Raw genomic sequence first — 21,757 nt, 5'->3', positions numbered from 1 at the left:
AGAGGGCAACAATTCTAATATGAATTTAAATATCTATTATCAGCAGTATATCTGTTGACTGATCAGTCTATCAACAATCAATAGAACAATCTTATACATGCTGCACTTCTAGAAAGACAGGTCTGTTATCAATCAATATATCTATTGGCCTAATCAATCTATCAATAATCAATAGCATTTTGATGAATAAAAAGGCTGCAATTCTAATATTAAGCAATAGAAAGATAGATCTACCATCAATCAATATAGCTATTGACCTGATCAATCTATTAACAATCAATAGAATATTGATGAATAAAAAATGAAGCAATTCTAATTTAAGCAATAGATAGATATATCATTAATCAATATATCGATTGGCCTGATCAATCTATCAACAATCAATAGAATTTTGAGAAATAAAAAGGCAGCAATTCTAATATTAAGCAATAGAAAGATAGATCGACCATCAATCAATATATCTATTGACCTGATCAATCTATTAACAATCAATAGAACTGGAATCGATCTGCTGTAAATGAAAGCAGCAGTTTTAATATAAATCAAGGAAAGACAGACAGATCTATATGTCCTACTGATCAATTCCTCTGCAATCAATCAATACATCTATCGATCTAGTATTATCTACCAGCTGCCTGAAGTGCTCCATCGGTAACATATGATGTGGAATAAGCCTGAGGCATGGCAGTGCAGCAATGTTACCCATCGATCCAACGTGGCCACCTTCCTTCCCTTACTACCTACTGTATGTGGGCTGCACAGGTGAAAATCGATCCCCAGCAGCAGAATGTTCTTATTACCAATGAGTCAATATGTATTGATCTATCGGCTGTCTCATGTATGATGGGGATGCCCATGGCAGTGCATGCCACCGGTCTTTCCCTGGCACACATGCTGGCTCCTGTATGTATTGTAGGGGTGAAGGGGATACAATGCCCCCCCCCCCATGTCTGTCTGTATGCCATGTATGATGGGGATGCCCATGACAGTGCATGCCACCAGTCTTTCCCACATGCTGGCTCCTGTATGTATTGTAGGGGTGAATGGGATACAATGCCCCCCCATGTCTGTCTGTATGCCATGTATGATGGGAATGCCCATGACAGTGCATGCCACCAGTCTTTCCCACATGCTGGCTCCTGTATGTATTGTAGGGTTGAAGGGGATACAATGCCCCCCATGAGTGCCCCCCCCCCCATGTCTGTCTGTATGCCATGTATGATGGGAATGCCCATGACAGTGCATGCCACCAGTCTTTCCCACATGCCGGCTCCTGTATGTATTGTAGGGGTGCTCCCCCCCCCCCCCGGAGTGCCCCCCCCCATGTCTGTCTGTCTGCCATGGCTCAGCCTCCTATAACGAAGCTCTGCTCTTCTCCCCATTGTAGTGGCCGGTCGGCTGTGTGATCGGAGTGTGTGGCTGGGATTTGCCAAGTCAATGGTCTGGTCCTCCTTCCCTGAGATCAGTGCTGCGTCAGGAGGGAGACTCCCCGGCACTCCGGACAAAACTTGCTGCTCCCCGGTCACATTCTAGAAGCCCCCCCTCACCGGCTGCCTGCTAACCTATGACTGCCGGGGATCGGGTTGAGCTCCGGTTACCTGCATTGGGACAAGAAGAGGAAGGGGGAGGAGAGCCGGGGGGTGGGGGGAGGGGAGAGACTGCAATATCATTTGTGAATCGTTCTCAGGGCTGCAGATACATATTGCTAACACATGCAGGTAGACCGACTGCGGCTCCCGCCCTCCATACAGCCTCCGGACAGCCAGCAACCGGCATACAGCATCGGGCGATTACCGCAATACATGCCTGGGATCCTACAAAGAGAAAGTGTGGGGGGGCCACTGACATCACACATCACATCCCTCCGCTGTCCCGGGAACTGACACACACACACCGGGGACCGGAGGAGATCACCACCGACCCCAGGACCGGAGGAGATCACCAGGACCGGAGGAGATCACCAGGACCGGAGGAGATCACCAGGACCGGAGGAGATCAGCGCCAAACTAGGACTGACTGGTGATCAGGACTGGGGGTACTGCTGATCAGCACCATAAACTGGACTACTGGAGGGGAGATCAGCATCAGGAGGACCACTGCTGATCAGAACCAGACCAGGACTGACTGCTGATCAGAACCAGACCAGGACTGACTGCTGATCAGCCAGCATCATAAACCGAACTGGGGGGAGATCAGCACCAGGAGGACCACTGCTGATCAGAACCAAGGCAGGAGAACTGCTGATCAGGACTGGGGGAAATCAGCACCAAGAGGGGAGATGAGCATTGCACTGCTAGAGGAGTACAGGACCACATCAGCCTGAGAGAGGAGAACAAGGGATACACATTATCTTCAATATTCTATATTTCCATAGAGGAGTACAAGGGACACACATTACCGGATCACATCAGCACTCATCTCCAATATTCTATCCCAGCCATAAAGGAGTACAGCTGCTGATCAAGCACCCATAGAGGAGTACAAGGGACACTCAGCACTCATCTCCAATATTCCATCCTATAGAGGAGTACAAGGGACACTCGTCTCCAAAATGCTATCCTAGAAAGGAATACAAGAGCTCAGCACCCATTGAGGACACAATATACTCATCTCCAATATCCTATATATCCTGCAGAGGAGATCAGCACCCATAAAGGAGTACAAGGGACACGCAGTGTTCTCAGCACTCATCATAGAGGAGTAGAGGAACTCACCACCTATAAAGGAGTACAAGGGACACTATAGTCATCTTCACTATCCTATAGAGGAGGAGTAGTAGGAGAAGATCAGCACCCAGTAAAGGTCCCTGCACCCTGCCCCGGAGCCCCGCAGGGGAGGGGGGGGTCAGGTCATAAGCTGAGTCCCGGAGCTCAGGGATCATCTCATTGACAGAGGAGTAATCGGAGAGCTATGAGCGGGTAACTTTACCCCGGGACAACACACACCGCTCCCGCCCCTCTAGAGGCTCCGCTCTCCCCCAGCACACAGCTCCGCGGCTCGGCTCCGCAGCCATGAGGACCTTATGGGGTTGCTGCGCGTTCCTGCTGCGGCTGTCGCTGACTCTGGCCGCCTCCAACAAGCTGCTGAAGTACCGGATCGCCGAGGAAGGGCAGCCCGACATCAGGATCGGTAACGTGGGTTCGGATATCAGCATAGTGGCCGGTTCCGGCGAGGTGACCTTCAGCCTGGAGTCCGGTTCCGACTTCTTCAAGATAGACAACATGACCGGAGAGCTGAGCACCAACGAGCGCCGCATAGACCGGGAGAAGCTGCCGCAGTGTCAGATGATCTTCGATGAGAACGAATGCTTCATTGACTTCGAGGTGTCGGTGATCGGTCCTTCGCAGAGCTGGGTGGAGCTGTTCGAAGGCAGGGTGGTCATCCTGGACATTAACGACAACACCCCGACCTTCCCGTCCCCGGTGCTCACCCTGACCGTGGAGGAGAACCGGCCGGTGGGGACCCTCTACCTGCTGCCCACCGCCACAGACCGCGACTTCGGCCGTAACGGCATCGAACGCTACGAGCTGATCCCGGACGCCGGGGAGAGCCTGTTCGTGTCCGGGCGCCGGGGCGGCGGGGAGAGCGTCCTCTACCCGGGCAAGAGACGGATGGAGACGGACGGCAGGAGCAGCGTGTTCGAGCTGCAGGTAGCCGACACCTCCGACGGGGAGAAGCAGCCGCAGCTCATCGTTAAGGGGGCTCTGGACCGGGAACAGCGGGACTCGTATGAACTGACCCTCCGGGTCCGGGACGGCGGGGAACAACCCCGCTCCTCACAGTCCATCCTCCGGGTCCTCATCACCGATGTCAATGATAACAGCCCCCGATTCGAGAAGAGCGTGTACGAGGCGGACCTGACGGAGAACAGCGCCCCGGGGACCCCCATCCTGCAGCTCAAGGCCACCGATTACGATGTCGGGGTGAACGGGCAGATCGAGTATGTGTTCGGCGCGGCCACCGAGGCGGTGAGGCGGCAGCTCCGATTGGACGAGAACTCGGGCTGGCTGAGCGTCATGCATAAGATAGACCGCGAGGAGGTCAATCAGCTCCGCTTCACCGTCATGGCCCGGGACCGCGGCCAGCCCCCGAAGACCGACAAAGCCACAGTCATCCTCAATATCAAGGATGAGAACGATAATGTGCCGCTGATTGACATCAGGAAGATCGGCCGCATCCCGGTGAAGGATGGCATGGCCAGTGTGACCGAGGATGTCTTGGTGGACACCCCTATCGCCCTGGTGCAGGTGTCTGATAGGGACCAGGGCGAGAATGGAGTGGTCACCTGCACCGTGGTTGGGGATGTCCCCTTCCAACTCAAACCGGCCAGTGACAGCGAGGGGGATCAAAATAAGAAGAAGTATTTCCTGCACACCTCAGCCCCCCTGGACTATGAGAACGTCAAGGAGTACAATGTCATCATAGTGGCTGTGGACTCTGGTAGCCCCAGCTTGTCCAGCAACAACTCCTTACTGGTAAAGGTGGTGGACACCAATGACAACCCCCCAGTCTTCAGCCAGCCAGTGGTCGAGGTGGCCTTCCCAGAGAACAACGTCCCTGGCGAAAGGGTGGCCACGGTTATAGCCACCGACGCCGACAGTGGCAAGAACGCTGAAATCGCCTACTCCCTGGAGCAGTCGGTGGCTGGGGTTTTCTCCATCCACCCCGACTCCGGGGACATCACCGCCAACATAGTCCTGGACCGAGAGGACAACGACCGATACGAGTTTAAAGTAGTGGCCAAGGATAAGGGTCTGCCCACCACCATGCAAGGCACCGCCACCGTGGTGGTCCAAGTGGCCGACACCAATGACAATGACCCCAAGTTCATGCAGGAGGTCTTTAACTTCTATGTCAAGGAGAACCTTCAACCCAACAGCCCTGTGGGGATGGTGACAGTGATGGACGCAGACAAAGGTCGCAATGCAGAGATGAGTTTGTTCATAGAGGAGGACAATGGCATCTTCAAAATAGAGAACAACACTGGCACCATCTGCTCCACCGTCTCCTTTGACATGGAGCAACAAACTTCTTACACTTTCAAAGTCAAAGCTGTGGATGGTGGGGACCCCCCAAGGTCTGCTACAGCCACAGTTTCCCTCTTTGTCATGGATGAGAATGACAATGCCCCCATCATCACCAGCCCCATCAACAGCTCCTATACTGTGGTTCCCCCTTCCAGTGGTGTCAGGACAGTGGTGGCCACAGTTGTGGCCATGGACACTGACTCTGGAGTCAATAAAGAACTCAACTTTAGCATTGTTGGAGGAAACCCCTTTAAGCTCTTTGAAATTAACCCGGCCAGTGGGGTGGTTTCTCTCATTGGGAAGCTGGCCTCCAAGCACTATGGCCTTCACCGCTTGGTCATCCAAGTCAATGACAGCGGTCAACCTCCACAGTCCACCACAGCCCTTGTCCATGTGTTCATCAATGAGACTGTCTTCAATGCTTCAGTGGTGGATTCCCAAATTGCCAGAAGTTTGCATACCCCCTTAACCCAGGACATAGCAGGGGACCCCAGCTATGAAATGAGCAAGCAAAGACTGAGCATAGTGATTGGTGTGGTGGCTGGCATCATGACTGTCATCCTGATCATCCTGGTGGTGGTCATGGCACGCTACTGTAGGGCCAAAAGTAACAATGGCTATGAAGCTGGCAAAAAAGATCACGAGGACTTCTTCACACCTCAGCAGCATGACAAATCCAAAAAACCCAAAAAGGATAAGAAAAATAAAAAGTCCAAACAGCCCTTGTATAGCAGCATAGTGACAGTGGAGGCATCAAAGCCAAACGGGCAGAGATATGACAGTGTGAATGAAAAGCTGTCTGACAGCCCCAGCATGGGAAGATACAGAACTGTGAATGGAGGTCCCGCAAGTCCTGACCTAGCAAGGCATTACAAATCTAGTTCCCCGCTACCTACTGTGCAGCTTCATCCCCAGTCACCTACCGCTGGGAAAAAGCACCAGGCTGTGCAAGATTTACCACCAGCCAACACTTTTGTAGGAGCTGGAGACAACATCTCAATTGGATCAGATCACTGTTCTGAGTACAGTTGTCAGACCAATAACAAGTACAGCAAACAGGTAAGCCAAAAGAAAACCTGCGATAATGTCAAATGCAATCAATAAGTGCTTTCATATATATATATTCTTCAAAAAGTTTCCGCACTTTTGAATTAACCATTTATTTAAAAAAGTGTGGAAACTTTGTGAAGAACCGTCATTTATCTCACGACCATATGATGTCATGTCAGCTATAAACACCTAGGCACCTTTCCATTAGAACAGAACGCTTGCATCCAACAGCCAATCAGCTTAAGAGGATTATTGTTTCATTTCCTTTTGCTTGCTTGAAGTAAGCACCGGTTTTCTTGGCTTAGCTACCTAAAGAAAGCCATGACGAGTAAAAAAACAAACGCTCTGTCAATCAATAAAAAAAACAAAATGGCGCATGCGAATGTGCCATCATTTGTTTTTTATTTTTCAAAACAAAATCCAGCAGGAACTATCGATTGCAACAAGAAAATTGTGTGCCGCAGCTGGCACATTGATGATACCACCAAGAATTTTCATTTGGCTTTTGACTCATCTATGGCCTGCTTTAGGTTCCATTCACACGTGTGCGATTTGTCATGCGACTTTAGACATAAAATCCGCATTACAAGTCACACCCCATTCTTTTCAATGGCACCCGTTCAGAACGGTGCGCCTTAAAGTTGCAGCCACTTAGAAAAGGTGCCTGCACTTCTTTGGTGCAACTTTTGATACAACTTTGAGCCCTCATTCAAACCAGGGCCGTCTTAATAGCATCATGGGCCCCTGGGCAAAGTAATGCTCTGGGGCCCCTACGATGCTGACAGTGCAGGTAAAAAGACTTCAAGTAGGTAGGAGGCAGACTGCCTCCCCTGTGCATCTACCACTCCCAGTGCCATCATGGGTCCCCCAATTACGGGGCAGCGTGGGCTCAAGGACCAGCTGCTTTGGGGAACGTGCAGGGCCCCCCCATGCAGCTAGGGCACCTGGGCAGTGCCCTTTCATTAAGACAGCCCTGATTCAAACGGGTATGATTTGTCATGCGATTTGACAGTTCCAATTTGTATGACAAGGCTCACCCCATTGCTGGCAATGGAACCATTCAAATCGAGTCCCAGCGACTTTGAAAAAGGTTCTTGCACGACTTTTTTTTTCCCGATTTCATTGCGGCTTGCAACTTCATTTAACAGAGCTCTATGCAAATCGCAATGAAATCGGAAAAAAGTAGTGCAAGATCTCTGTTAAATGAAGTCGCAAGCCGCAATGAAATCGGAGGTGCAAATCGCACTGATCTGCAGCTTTGAAATCGCACTGTTTCAAAACAGTACTGGTGTGAAACACGGCAAAATCGGAGGTGAAAATCGCAACGATCAGCCACTTTGAAATTGTGCAATTTTAACGCCACACTAGTGTGAACAGGGCGAAATCGGAGGTGAAAATCGCACCGATCTGCGACTTTGAAATTGTGCAATTTTAAAGCTGCACTAGTGTGAACAGGGCGAAATCGGAGGTGCAAATCGCACTGATCTGCAGCTTTAAAATCCTGCAATTGTAGAGTCGTACTGGTGTGAACCAGGGCAAAATCAGAGGTGCAAATCGCACTGTCCTGCGGCTTTGAAATCCTGCAATTTCAAACCTACTAGTGTGAACAGAGGTAGATCCACAGAATGTAAAGTCAGATCCAAATGGCAACAAAAGTTGCATCAAAGTCACCCTCCAAAGTCACACTGCGACTTTGGAGATGCTGATGTGAACGGAGCCTCATAAGCTCCATTCACAAGAATAGACCATCTTTACTCAAACCACGTGACTGTCATTTTCAAATCTCCTTGAAATAACTGTCACTTCTTTTTTTTATGTTAAACGTGTTTAGCTTTGTGGATTGAGCCTCTGATCTGCAATCACTTAGTGGCAGGAGAATACTGTATCTTCTTATTGGGAACGTCTTCCCCTGCAATGCACTGATTTCCGTGCGTTGAGACCGGCACGCTTGTCATCAAGGGGTTAATCACATACTTTTTAAGCGTTTTAACATCTCGCCTGCAGATGTGCCCCAGATCAGCTCCTCGGAGGCTGACGCGCAGAAAGGTGTACATTTTTGCATTCCTAATTAAAAATCTGCTTTAGCTGGAAATATCCAACTGGGTTTCTGGGAGTATTACCCCCCACCCTCTTAATCTGATTGAATGGTTGAGGCAAGAATAAGTTAGCAGGGCTGTCATCACGCCTCTGTGTGCATATTCTTCCTATTTAGGTATGTACACCCCTACTACACCCCCACATGCTGCTATTGTACCCTATAGGCAGCTGTGTATTCTAATAGCTTCATTATTTGCCCCGCTTGATTATTAGCCCCCCCGTTGAATTTGGCTCCTATGAAATCACCAGGCAGGGTAATTACATTGAGAATCAGGCGCAGCGATTGTGCGTTTTACAGTAACATGTAAAGGTGAAACTCATTTATCTGGTGTTAATGCAGCATTTGGTTAGCATGCTACTATCAGGCTGAACTCTGTCATTTCATGAGCATTGGGAGAGCCTGGCAGCCAATAGAATGTAACACAGTGGTGACTTGCAAAGACTGGCAATAGCTCTGCAGGCTGATGCCACTAATGGAAAGGTTTGTGCTAGATCTCTGATGCTGACATGACATCATATCATGCGGAGTTTTCATTAGACACAAGCTATGGAAAGCAGTTTAATCACAGACCTCACATCCGTATGCTTTAACCATAGGAATATGAGAGCGTATTAACCCTTTGGTGGAAAAGAACGATCATGGCAGTTTTATTCGTTTTTTTTAAAGTGCATGTACCCCCAAAATGTCCCATTGTGTTATTTAATAACATTCCTAAAGCAGCAAGTTGTAAGGTCATTTCATTGAAAGAGGAGAGCTGCAGTTCCCTGTATGTCAGGGTAGAGAAGTCGCAAATTATGAAAGCTGACTTTTCATTGGTCGCTGTGGGTAGGCACATTGTTCTTTGTTGTATTAAACCCCAAAACGCAAATGTGATATATTATAGTTTACCTGCCCTTCAAAGCGGTGGCTGCTTTAGTTTTCTTCTTTTTTTTATTTTTTCTTTATTTCCACCAGTAACACACGTCCTTTCCTAGGGTGTCTCCTTCAGACAGCAGCATTGTTGATCTGCGGAGGGGGCAGTGCTGGGTGCCCTGGTAAATTTAGAACAAAGTAAATCTAATCTCCAGCGAAGCAGTAGCAGCAGATTTTATTACTCTTCAAATAAAGATTTTACATAAATGAATAAAAGCTGACCATTGTTGGCGCCCCCCATTAGTGTTAAATGGTTTGTCTCAACCCTCTAACTGCCACTTTTTCCATTAAAGGGAAGTGAGAAATAACAGATTTATTATTGGCAGGATCACCAGGTGAAAATAAGGCCTCATACACACTAGGGCCCAGATTCTGAAAGGGCTTACGACGGCGCAACGCAATGTGCGCCGTCGTAAGTCCTAATCTGTGCCGTCGTATCTATGCGACTGATTGTTAGAATCAGTTACGCATAGATAACCATTAGATCTGTCAGGTGTAAGGCTCTTACGCTGTCGGATCTTAAATGCAATTATTTTTTTCGCCGCTAGGTGTCGCCTCCGTCGTTTTCCCCGTCGTGTATGCAAATTAGCAAAATACACGAATTCCCGAACGTACGCGCGGTCGACGCAGTGAAGTTACGACGTTTACGTTAGATTTGCGACGCGTAAAGTTGCCCCTGCTATATGAGGGGCAACCAATGTTAAGTATGGCCGTCGTTCCCGCGTCGAAATTAAAAAATTTACGTCGTTTGCGTAAGTCGTCCGTGAATTTACGTTCACGACAAAACCAATGACGTCCTTGCAAAGTCATTTAGCGCAATGCACGTCGGGAAATTTTAGGGACGGCGCATGCGCAGTATGTTCGGTGTGGGAACGCGCCTAATTTAAATGATCCACGCCCCCTACCCGGCTCATTTGAATTAGGCAGGCTTGCGCCGGGGGATTTACGCTACGCCACCGCAACTTTACAGGCAAGTTCTTTGTGAATAAAGCACTTGCCTGTAAAACTTGCGGCGGCGTAACGTAAATGAGATACGTTACGCCGCCGTAGTTTTACTCCATTCTACGAGAATCTGGGCCACAATGTTTTTAATGTGGCTGTTAAGGGCATCTGGAGGGATTTTTTTGAATGCTTCTAAGCACCACGGCATGCTAGCCTACGGGGTTAATCTGCTAAAACTGTAAAATCTGGTGCAATTGTGCATGGTAGCCAATCAGCTTCTAACTTTAACGTGTTACATTAGGCTTTGCCAAAAATCTGCACCAGATTTTTGCACATTTCAGTTTTAGTAAATCAAACCCCCATGTGTCCATGCAGATACACTGGTGCGACTCGTCATGCGATTTGACAAGATGCACCCTATTGTTGGCAATGGAACTGTTCAAATCGCTGCAACACAGACTTTGCCGTGCCACACCAATTTAAAAGAGTATTTCCTGCACTACTTTTGGCGATTTCAGGTGCAACTTGCATTCACATCTGCGCATGAAGTCGCCCAGATGTCAACCAAGTCGCACCTGAAGTCGCACTGACATGCGGCTTTGAAATCGTGCAATTTCAAGTGAAGTTGCATGATTTCAAAGTTGCATTCACTGTGAACCTAGACTTATGCTTAGTGCACACGATCGGTTTTCCCGATGATCAAAAGACCGCCGGTGTGCAGCAACGTTTTGGGCCCTGGGGCTGCAACATTCTGTGCCCTGGGGCAGCAACGTTTTGTGCCCTGGGGCAGCAGTGTTTTGTGCCCTGGGGCAGCAGCGTTTTGGACCCTGGGGTTGCAACGTTTTGTGCCCTGGGGCTGCAACGTTTTGGGCCCTGGGGCTGCAACATTCTTTGCCCTGGGGTAGCAACGTTTTTTGCCCTGGGGCAGCAACGTTCTGTGCTCTGGGGCAGCAACAGTTTGTGCTCTGGGGCAGCAATGTTTTGGGCCCTGGGGCAGCAACGTTTAGTTTTGACGCATGTTAACGCTAGGCACGTTTTGCGCTTGAGCATTAATTCATTTCAATGGCCAGAATAAATGATTATTCTGGCCAATTAAATAAATTACTGCCCAAGAGCCTGACGTACCTAAACATGTTACAAGCGCCCACCATTTTCCTCTGCCAGGATAAAGAGAGTCTAGGAGAATTAGCAACAAGTGTAAATGAAAAAAAAGCCCAAAAAAAGAAAACAAATGCAGCCAGCTTATCTAAGAATAAGTACACCGCAATATAATACATTTGTTTTTGGGTTTAATACCGCTTTAATTGAAGAACTTTATTAAATAAGACAAAGAACAATCGACAAAGTGCAGTAACCCATAGGAACCAATCAGAATTCATTCTTCTCTTCTACAAGTCATTGCTGGTGGCTGCTATTGGTTACTGTATTTCTCTCTCTTGCTCTTAGCCTGTTGGAGTCTCTGTGTAGCAATGCATGGGCTTTATGTCTGCTGATGTCATGTTTTTCTTGGCAGAATCCTATTTTCTCTCCTTTCTGCTCTTTCACCCCCCAAGTCGCTGCTGCCAGGCTAGACATTTGTTTTTTCTATCAGCCAGCAGACAGACAAAGGCACTTTTGGTATGCTGCATTTGTCTGCTGTAGCAATGAGGCAAAACAGTATCCACAATTGAGTCGCTGACATTTCCTTTCACAGCCATCATGGTGTGCGATGGTAAGTCAGCGACTATGGTAGAGAAATGTCGCAGAGCCGGGGCTTATTTATTAAAGCAATCCAAAGAGAGCCATGAGGTCCCGTAACCCCCCCGACCTATCAGATCTCGGGATTCCGTAGACTCGTGGATCATCCTTATTCCACGGCTCTTCTATGCCTTTGCCTTAATAAATAAGGACTTTTGGTTTTCAGTTGTATTATTATTATACAGTATTATATTTGCTTTTGTTATGCCTACCTAAGACTAAATGTTATGCAATGTTTCTACTAATAATGTAACAACAAAACAAAACAATAATCATCTTAAAAAGTAACATTTGTTTTGTATCAGCATTGCACACAATTTTTTTTAGCCTTCTATTCTATGTATTTCCTTGGCATTGGCTGCACATAGAGCATTGATTTTATGTGTTTGATTCCTCTTCGTCACATGAAACTTTGTAGATTTTCAGCAACATTGTTTATTTTAGGAAGTAGCTAGTTGTATATCATTGTAATTACCTCTAATTGATGTGCGTGTGTGTGGCTTTCCTACTAGCAGGGGTTATTTATTCATCCTTATTAAAAAAATAAAATAGGAACGAGAAAATTGTGTAACTAATTTGTTATGCCGCGTACACACGACTGTTTTTCAGGTTGAAAAAAAAACGTTTTTTTTTCTAGACCATTAAAAATGTCATTTTTTACAACCCGAAAAACGGTCGTGTGTACGCGGCATTACTTTTCTTTTGTTTTTTTTGTTACATCATTTATACAATAAGGCTCGGTTCACACTTGTGCGATGCGGGAACCCTGCGAATCCACTGCGGGTTCACTGCAGTGCGGTGCGAATCACATGCGATCTCGCACAGCGCACCAGTGTGAACTTAGCCTCCCCCTGTGTGATCCCTGCGAATCCACTGCGGGTTCCCGCATCACACCCGACTCGCACTGCCTTATGCGAGGGGAGTGTCAATACATTGTTAATGACACCCCCATTTCAGCTCGCATATCGCCCTGCGAACTGACAGGTCTGAGATGAATCGGATCACATAGGTGCGAACAGCCATGCGATCCGATTCTGGTGCCGACCAAAAAAAGGGGAACGTGCGGGTTTCGTCCAAACCAGCCGTACTATCTGTATGGCTGAAATCGCATTGCACGGACATTGCATGTGATTTTCACTGCAGTGCGGTGCAAATCACATGCGATCTCGCACAGCGCACCAGTGTGAACTTAGCCTCCCCTTGTGTGATCCCTGCGAATCCACTGCGGGTTCCCGCATCACACCTGACTCGCACGGCAGTTCACACTGCCATATGCGAACTGCAGGGAGTGTCAATGCATTGTTCGCATGGGTGTGAATACCCATGTGATCCGATTCTGGATGCGGAAACAAGAAAAAAAGGTCCTGTGCGAGTTTAGTTCGAATGTGAAATGCGATTTTAGCCATACTATCTGTATTGCAGGGACATCGCATGTGATTTGCACTGCAGTGTGGTGAGAGTCGCATGCGTATATCGCACCGCGCAGCATTGTGAGCTAGGTCCTGAGAGCTAGTGTAAGCAGGCTTGTGGTGCTTTGGAGATGTGTTTGATGGAAGTATAAAACAAAGCACAAACCAACGTCATCCTCCGAATCCCGGATACACTGGTCCCTAGGGCTCATGCACACTGCAGCTCAAAGATGTGGTGGAACATTAAGGCCCGTTCACACCTGAGCGATTCTCTGCTTGTAGCTCTAAAACGCTGAACAAGCCAAAATCCCATTCATTTCAATGGCCCCTTGTTCACATCTCAGCGTTCTGTAGCCTAAAGCACAATGGCCAAAAAAGTACATGAGCTTCTTTTTGGCAGATTACAAGTGTTTTTGGCCCCATAGACTTCAATAGAATTGCCTGACCTGGCGTTTTACAAGCATTTCCGGCTCAAATAGCAGCTCTCCACCCCTAATTTCCTCCCCCTCTCCCTCTCCTCCCCCTAGTTGTTTTTATTGGCTAAACAAAAGCACCTGAAGCTGTAAAACACTTGTGTAGACTTCTAAAACGCTTTAAAAATGCTTGTAAAAAGCTGCAAAAATGCTATACAAAAATATATGCTGAAAAATGCTAGGAAATCGCTACGCTAAGGTGTGAATGGAGCCTTGCATTCACAAGAAGCCTAGAAGGATTGAGCCTAGGTTCACTCTGATGCGGTGCGGGGAACCGCGTGTGATTCGGACAGGAATCGCACCACTGCAGTGTGATTTGAACCCACTCGTTGTGCACCGCATCTGTATGAAAAAGGTGCATGCGCCTTTTTATGCCGCACTGGAATCAGATTGCATGGGTGTTCCTGCAAACCATTTCAGCCAATCGTGTTTTCCAAACCATTTTGGAGGTGTCATTACCTTAACACTGACACCGACAGCGGTTTGCGTTAATGGAGTGCGGTTGGGATGCGGTGCAGGAAACGCACAGGAATCGCTGCAAATCCTGCAGCGCATCAGTGTGAACCGAGGCTCAGTCATCTTTTGTGAAAGCGTCTGATGAAAGGATTTGTCACGGACAGTCTGTGTGTTACATGTAACAGCCAATCAGATTTGTTTTTGAACATTATGGGAATTTGATGGGGTGGTTAGACTAGCCTCTATGAAGTCTCGCATTCAGTCTTTATTTTTTTTATTTTTTTTAACCTGGTTCAAATCTGTGCGGTGCGTTTTGGTGGGTTTTAGGCTCACTACCATTAAACTCTATAGAATGTGCGTTTTGATGAAAGCGCATTACGTGTAAAATTTACAGATGTGAATGGGGCCTTAGAAGGAAACATGGCTTTGGCAATGCAAAATGTGCTACAAAATAGATGGGGGGGGGGGGGGTGCGATTTTGGGATTTACTAAAACTGGAGAGTGCAAAATCTGGTGCAGCTGTGCATGGCAGCCAATCAGCTTCTAACTTCAGCTTGTTCATCTACCACTTATCTTCCGGCAGGTTTATCCCCCCTTCATGACCCGGACAGTTTTTGTGAAACAGCGCTACGTTACTTAACTGACAATTGCGTGGTCGTGCGCACCCAAATAAAATGTATGTCCTTTTTTTCCTACAAATGATTATTATTTTACAGGATTTAAGTCGCGCCGACAGTTTGTGCAGCGCTTTACAATATTAGGGAAGACCGTACTATTACAATACAATTTAATACAAGAGCAATCAAAGCTTTCTGTTGGTGGTATTTGATCACCTCTGCGGTTTCTATTTTTTGCACTATAAACAAAAAAAAAGGCAGACAATTTAGAAAAAAAAAAAATATATTTTACTTTCTGCTATAAAACATATGCAACGGCAAAAAAATCTAAATTTATTATAAATTTAGGCCAATATGTATTCTGCTACATGTCTTTGGTAATAAATAAATAAGCGTATATTGATTTGTTTGCGCAAAAGTTATGTCCACAAACTATGGCATATATACTGGAATTTTTATTTGTTTATTTTTTTACTAGCGCAAAAATATGCATAAGCGTGCATATTTTTTAGCACTGATCACTGTATTAGTGTCACTGGTCCCCCAAAAAAAGGGTCAGAATGTCCGCCGCAATATCAAGCCTCGTACACACGACCAAGTTTCTTGGAAAAAAACAGCAAGAAACTTGCTGGGAGATATTTTTTTGCCGAGGAAACTGGTCGTGTGTACATTTTCGTTGAGGAAACTGTCGAGAAACTCGACGAGCCAAAAAGAGAGCAAGTTCTCTATTTCCTCGACGGGAATGGAGAAACTTGCCTTGTCGAGTTCCTCGACAGCCTAACAAGGAACTCGACGAGGAAAACGATGTGTTTCGCCCGTCGAGTTCCTCGGTCGTGTATACAAGGCTTTATAGCTGGACTGCGATATTGTGGCGGACATTCTGACCCTTTTTTTGGGGGCAGTGACACTAATACAGTGATCAGTGCTAAAAAATATGCACTGTCACTGTTCTAATGACATTGGCTAGGAAGGGGTTAAACATCTAGGGCAATCAAGGGGTTAAAGGGGTTGTAAAGGTTCGTGTTTTTCACCTTAATACATCCTATGCATTAAGGTGAAAAAACACCTGGCAGTCGCCCCCCAGCCCCCCGTTTTACTTACCTGAGCCCCTTCATCTCCTTGCAGTCCTTCTCTCCACAGGGTCTTGGCTCTTGATTGGATAGATTGAGAGCAGAACAGCCATTCGCTCCCACTGTTGTCAATCAAATCCATTGACACGGGCGCCGGGGGGGGGTTCGAGTCCGGCATTCGTGTCTATGGACACAAATGCTGGACTCGGGAGCGTGCCAGCAAGGTAACCCCCCCGGGAGAGCGCTTCTCCTAGGGGGTTATACGATGTGGGGAGGAGCCGTGAGAGCCGCTGAGGGACCCCAGAAGATGGCGTTTGGGGCCACTCTGTGCAAAATGAGCTGCACAGTGGAGGGAAGTATGATATGTTTGTTATATAAAAAAAAAAAAAACGATCCTTTACAATCATTTTACCTGTGTGCCCAGACAGTGTTTCGGTGTACTGTGTGCAGTGCTTTTACTAGGACAAGTCGTTTGTGGCAATAGAACCCTTCAAATTGCTGCGACTCAAATTTCAGCGACTTTGAAAAAGGTCCTTGTGCTATTTTGTGCGATTTCAGTGCGATATCAGCAAGGTGCACTTGAAATCGCGCGACTTCAAAACCGCACTGGCGTGAACCAGGGCTGAAACCTGGAAGCTGATTGGTTCCCATGTAGAGCTTCACCAGATTTTGCACTCTCCAGTTTTAGTAAATCCCCCCTTAGAGCCTAGATCGTCTTGTTGTCGTAGAACTACAAGTCCCAGCATGTTTGCCAACTAGCTGGGCATGCTGCGACTTTTGTCTATAGATAAATAGCTGGATTCAAAAACACGTGCCTAACGTTAGGCAGGCGTAGTGAATCTCATATACGCTATGCTGCTGTAAGTTAGAGAGGCAAGTGCTGTATTCACAAAGCACTTGCGTCCTAAGTTACGGCGGCGTAGCGTAAATGTGCTGGCGTAAGCGTGCCTAATTCAAATTGTGATGAGGTGGGATGGTTTTATGCTAATGAATCTTGACCCGACGTGATTGACGTTTTGAATGAACGGCGCATGCGCCATCCGTGGACGTATCCCAGTGCACATGCTCCAAATTACGCCGCAAAGACTCATTGGTTTCGACGTGAACGTAACCTACGCCCAGCCCTATTCTGAATCGACTTACGCAAACGACGTAAAATTCGACGGCGGGTCTTAACATTGGCTGCGCCATCTTTTTGGTGGAATATCTTTAGGCCTGAAATCTCCTTACGTAAACGGCGTATCTTTACTGCGACGGGCAAGAGTACGTTCGTGAATAGGCGTAGCTTGCTGATTTACGCATTCTAGGCGTAAATCAGCGTACACGCCCCTAGCGGCCGGCGTAAATAGACAGCTAAGATACAACGGCGCCGGCGGTCGTATCTTAGCTAGATTTAAGTGTATCTCAATTTGTGAATACACTTAAATATTGGACGGCGCAGATTCGGAGTTACGATGGCGTATCTACTGATACGCTGGCGTAACTCTACGCGAATCTGGCTAATAGAGTATGTGTGGGCATGCAAACACAGATTATTATCAGCCAGATCGGTAGATCGATCTAAAGGGAAAAAAAAAAACGTCATTGACGGATGGAGTGCGTCTATTGTTACTGCTTTGTGTCCAGCTATGTTCTGCCTGTGTCAGCACTTCTCATGCATATTGGATACAGAAGCATGCAAGCTAAATTAATAGGCACATGTAGGCATGCGTTGGGGAGGGCCTTGACCTGCGTGGTAATGGTGGAAGCTGATACCTAGTGCCATTAGTTTAATTAGACTAAGTAAGTGATACATCTTATTGACCACAATATCAGAGGTCAGGGAAATCGTTTCCATTTACAAAATGGTGTATCACAGGCCGTTTGACAAACATATGTAAAAGAATATGCCGTCTGCAACCAGATAGTAAGATTTCTTGTCAGCAGATGCCGTAACCCACAAATGAGAACGTATAACTATACCCAAACAGGAAAAGAAATCTATGTGGAGATAGGCTACTGTGTGCAGAACGAGCGATTACTGATTAGGACATTCATGACGTACGTTGTCATCTATCGTCCCAGCAGTAACACCGTGTTCTGCATGTTACTGATCAGCTGTACTGCGGTGTTGGTTCGCGCAGTTCTTGTGAATGTCAGAAAAATCTGTATAACACATAAAACAATACAGAGGTCTAAATTAGTACACAGCTCTAGTCTGGACGCCTGTGTAGTCCCCGTACTGGAATGGCTGTATTCTGTACAGCTGGGTTAGGAAAAATGAAAGCAAATGAATGAGCCGTTCTCAACTGAATGCTATGTCTTTTGTCAGGTGAGGCTCAAGAAAGTACATGAGTTTCTTAGGGGCAGGATCGCACATTTTTGGCCATTGCTGCGTTTTTGCTTGAGCATCTTTGGACACATATATAACAATTTAGAAGAATATTTTAAGTGTTTTCATGTGTATTCAAATTCCAGGCATTTTGTTTTCGCCAATGGAAAGCACTAGCAGTATGGTTGCTCTCGAAGGGCTGGTTGTATCTGGGGTGCACTACGTACAGAGTGCAGGGTTCAGGAGTGCAGTACTAACAGAGTGCAGACTTCAGAAATGCATTATGTACAGAGTGCAGGGTTCGGAAGTGCATTACGCACATGCAGAGTACAGGATTACGCTACATACAGATTGTAGAGTTCGGGAGTGCATTACAAAAATAATGTAGAGTACAGGATTACGCTACATTCAGAGTGTAGAGTTCAGGAGTGAATTACACACATAGTGCAGAGTACAGGATTTTGCTAGATACAGAGTGCAGAGTACAGGATTACACTACACACAGAATGTAGAGTTCAGGAGTGCATTACACAAATAATGTAGAGTACAGGATTATACTACATACAGAGTGTAGAGTTCAGGAGTGCATTACACACATAGTGCAGAGTACAGGATTTTGCTACATACAGCGTGCAGAGTACAGGATTACGCTACTAACAGAGTGCAGGGTTCAGGAGTGCATTATGTACAGAGTACAGGGTTCAGGAGTGCATTATGCACATAGTGCAGAGCTCAGGATTACGCTACATACAGAATGTAGAGTTCAGGTGTGCATTACACACATAGTGCAGAGTACATGATTGCTACTAACAGAGTGCAGAGTCCAGGAGCGCATTATATACAGAGTGCAGAGTTCAGGAGTGTGTTTTGCACAACGTGCAGTTTCAGGGGTGCGCTATGCACAGAGTGCAAAGTTCAGGGTTACGCTACTCACAGAGTGCAGGTTTTAGGGGTGTGCTAAGTACAGAGTGCAGGGTTTAGGGGTGCACTACATACAGAGCGCAGGGTTCAGTAGTGCATTATGTACAGAGTGCAGGGTTTAGGGGTGCACTGCATACAGAATACAGGGCTCAGGAGTGTGTTACCTGCAGAGTGTCGAGAGTCAAGAGTGTTTTGTGTACAGAGTGCAGGGTTTAGGGGTGCGCTATGCACAGTGTGCCACCCGGCAAAGCTTCCTTGCATCTCTCTCTCCTACCTGGCATGACTCTAGTACCCCCCTGTGTAGGCAGCTCTGCCTCGCCTTTCTGGGAGATTATTCTTTCTCTCAAATTTAGGAGATCTGTCCCTGCCGTGCCCCACTGTGAGTGCATGCAGGGATTTGTTAGTTCCAGGATCCACTGTAAGCAAATCTGTCCATTGTAAACACAGAGACGAGACCTGGAGAGTGAGAGTTGGAGGTGGCGGGATGGAGTTCCTCCATGTTCCAGCTGCAAAACTGGGTGTGAGGGCTACATGATAAGGCCTGGTGGTTCGGATTTGGCCTGTGGGCATTGTGTTTAATATATGTGTACTAGGAGGAGGAGACCAAGCTTAAAAATGCCTGAAATATGCTTGAAAAAACACCTGAAAAACGCAAAATTTTATAATTTTCAAGCATTCCTATTTGGGGCTAAAATTCCCAAATCTGCTTCAGAAAATGGCTAATTCGAAGCTTCAGGCTTGGAGTTAGAAGCATCTGAGTGCTCATATGTGAACAGTCACCATTAAAATACATTAGATTTTGGATGTTGAGCATTTTGGAGCTTCATGCTTCAATTTGAAATATGCTTAGGTGTGAATGGGGTCTATAGACTGGAGTGCCTGCAAAAAAAAAAAAAAAAATGCTGTAAAAGTGTTGTATGTTTTTGTATGTTTTTCACGCTCTCCCATTTAAAAGTATATGGGGCCAAATAGGTGTAAATCTGCTCCTGTACTACAAGTTGCATGTAAAAAGAAAAGGGCTTTTGCCCGTAGCTTCCTATTAGAGGGTAGCTTCAGTTCTGAATTAAAATTGGGGTTGCGTTGGATAACGACCCTTCTATTCTTGATCCAGTTTGCGTTAACTCCTGTGTTTGAAGACAATAGTAATACCACAACGTTAGCACGCCATATATCTGCGCAACTTGAAAGTGCTAATGTTTGTAGTTTCCATTCATCCTGGTCCAATAACACATCGCAACCTCTAACCTCTAATTGGACCAAAGGGAAAACACTCATGACAGAGACACATGTTGGGAAGATATATAACTTTTAAAATTCAATTTGTTGACTTTTACATTCCTTTTTGTGTGCATGACCCTCATCGTTATTCAGTTACATGAACAGAGAGCACTAATGAAGAGAGTCCCATGGGGAGTGTGCGTGCTTCACCGGGGTTATGGAAAGGGGTCATCAGGCCACGTGACACCAGGACAGCCTTGGACGGGAGTACTTTTCAGAAGACAATGTATTAATGGATCCCTTCATGCTCTTAATGTTGTATGAAATTCCACAGTAGGACTTCGATCTCTTAGTAAAGTAGAATATTGTTTTACCGGGGAATGTAGTGGGATTTATTTCTCAAGCAATTTGCCAACAGTCAGATCAACTATTTAGTGCAAATCCAATTGCCTTTTATTTATTGAAGGGTTTACAAGGTTTTTAGTTTTTTTCTACCCTTCACCTTGCAGCATCTGACTTCTGCTTTTCAGATGTCTGTGCTATCTATCATTGTACTTTGACTCACATATAAGAAGTGATCAGGGCCTGCTTTATATTGGTGAAATATTCTTCCATGAATTAAGCGTTCTTATGGTTTTATGGTCTGAAAATAAATTCTGCTCCTCTTTTGAACTAACTTGCTGCTTGGCACACCACCATCTCACACTCATATACACATATACTTGGACCAATTTAGGGCTCATGTTCACTACAGCTTCTAAACTTGAGTTTAGGAGCTTTTGGCATTTCTTTTTTTTACCAAAGCTCCTAAACACAACTTTATAGAAGTGCCCATGCCAGTGGCGGCTGGTGCTAATTTTTTTTTGGGGGGGTGTAAACAAACAAAAAAAAAATAGAAAAAAAAACCCCCATCAATTGCAGCCACTGTGCCATCAAATACAGTCACTGTGCCATCAAACGCTGCCACTGTGCCATCAATTGCAGCCACTGTTCCTTCAAACACCGCCACTGTGCCATCAATCGCAGCCACTGTGCCTTCAAACGCTGCCACTGTGCCATCAATTGCAGCCACTGTGCCTTCAAACGCTGTCACTGTGCCATCAAATGCTGTGACTGTGCCCATCAAATGCTGCCACTGTGCCCATCAAATGCTGCCAATGTGCCATCAAATGCTGCCACTGTGGCCATCAAATGCTGTCACTGTGCCATCAAATGCTGCCACTGTGTCATTAAGTGTTGCGACTGTGGCCATCAAATGCTGCCACTGTGCCATAAAATGCTGTGCCTGTGCCCATCAAATGCTGCCACTGTGCCATCAAATGCTGCAGTGTGTCATCAGATGCTGTGACTGTGGCCATCAAATGCTGTCACTGTGCCATCAAATGCTGCCACTGTGTCATTAAATGTTGCGACTGTGGCCATCAAATGCTGTCACTGTGCCATCAAATGCTGCCACTGTGCCATAAAATGCTGTGACTGTGCCCATCAAACGCAGCCACTGTGCCCATCAATTGCA

The 21,757-nt window shown here is 46.5% G+C and overlaps 1 protein-coding gene across 5 annotated transcripts in view; it reads left to right on the top strand.

The window, feature by feature from the left end:
• The first annotated feature begins 1,657 nt into the window (after positions 1 to 1,657).
• The window catches only part of PCDH7 (protocadherin 7), a 1,118,542-nt gene continuing 1,098,442 nt past the window's right edge, over positions 1,658 to 21,757 (top strand). For 3 of the 5 annotated variants that reach the window (XR_005746343.1, XM_040335153.1, XM_040335154.1), the window contains exon 1: positions 1,660 to 6,086. Coding sequence is in view for 4 of the 5 variants with exons in the window: in XM_040335153.1 (XP_040191087.1) it covers positions 3,012 to 6,086 (3,075 nt within the window). In the remaining variant the exon portion in view is untranslated. Of the gene's footprint in view, positions 6,087 to 21,757 lie in introns of all 5 variants that reach the window. The other 2 variants (XM_040335151.1, XM_040335152.1) reach the window with 2 other exon arrangements.

Source organism: Rana temporaria, chromosome 1 (assembly GCF_905171775.1).
Source record: "Rana temporaria chromosome 1, aRanTem1.1, whole genome shotgun sequence".
NCBI classification, from domain to species: domain Eukaryota; kingdom Metazoa; phylum Chordata; class Amphibia; order Anura; family Ranidae; genus Rana; species Rana temporaria.
This window is presented reverse-complemented; position numbering and strand designations above follow the sequence as displayed.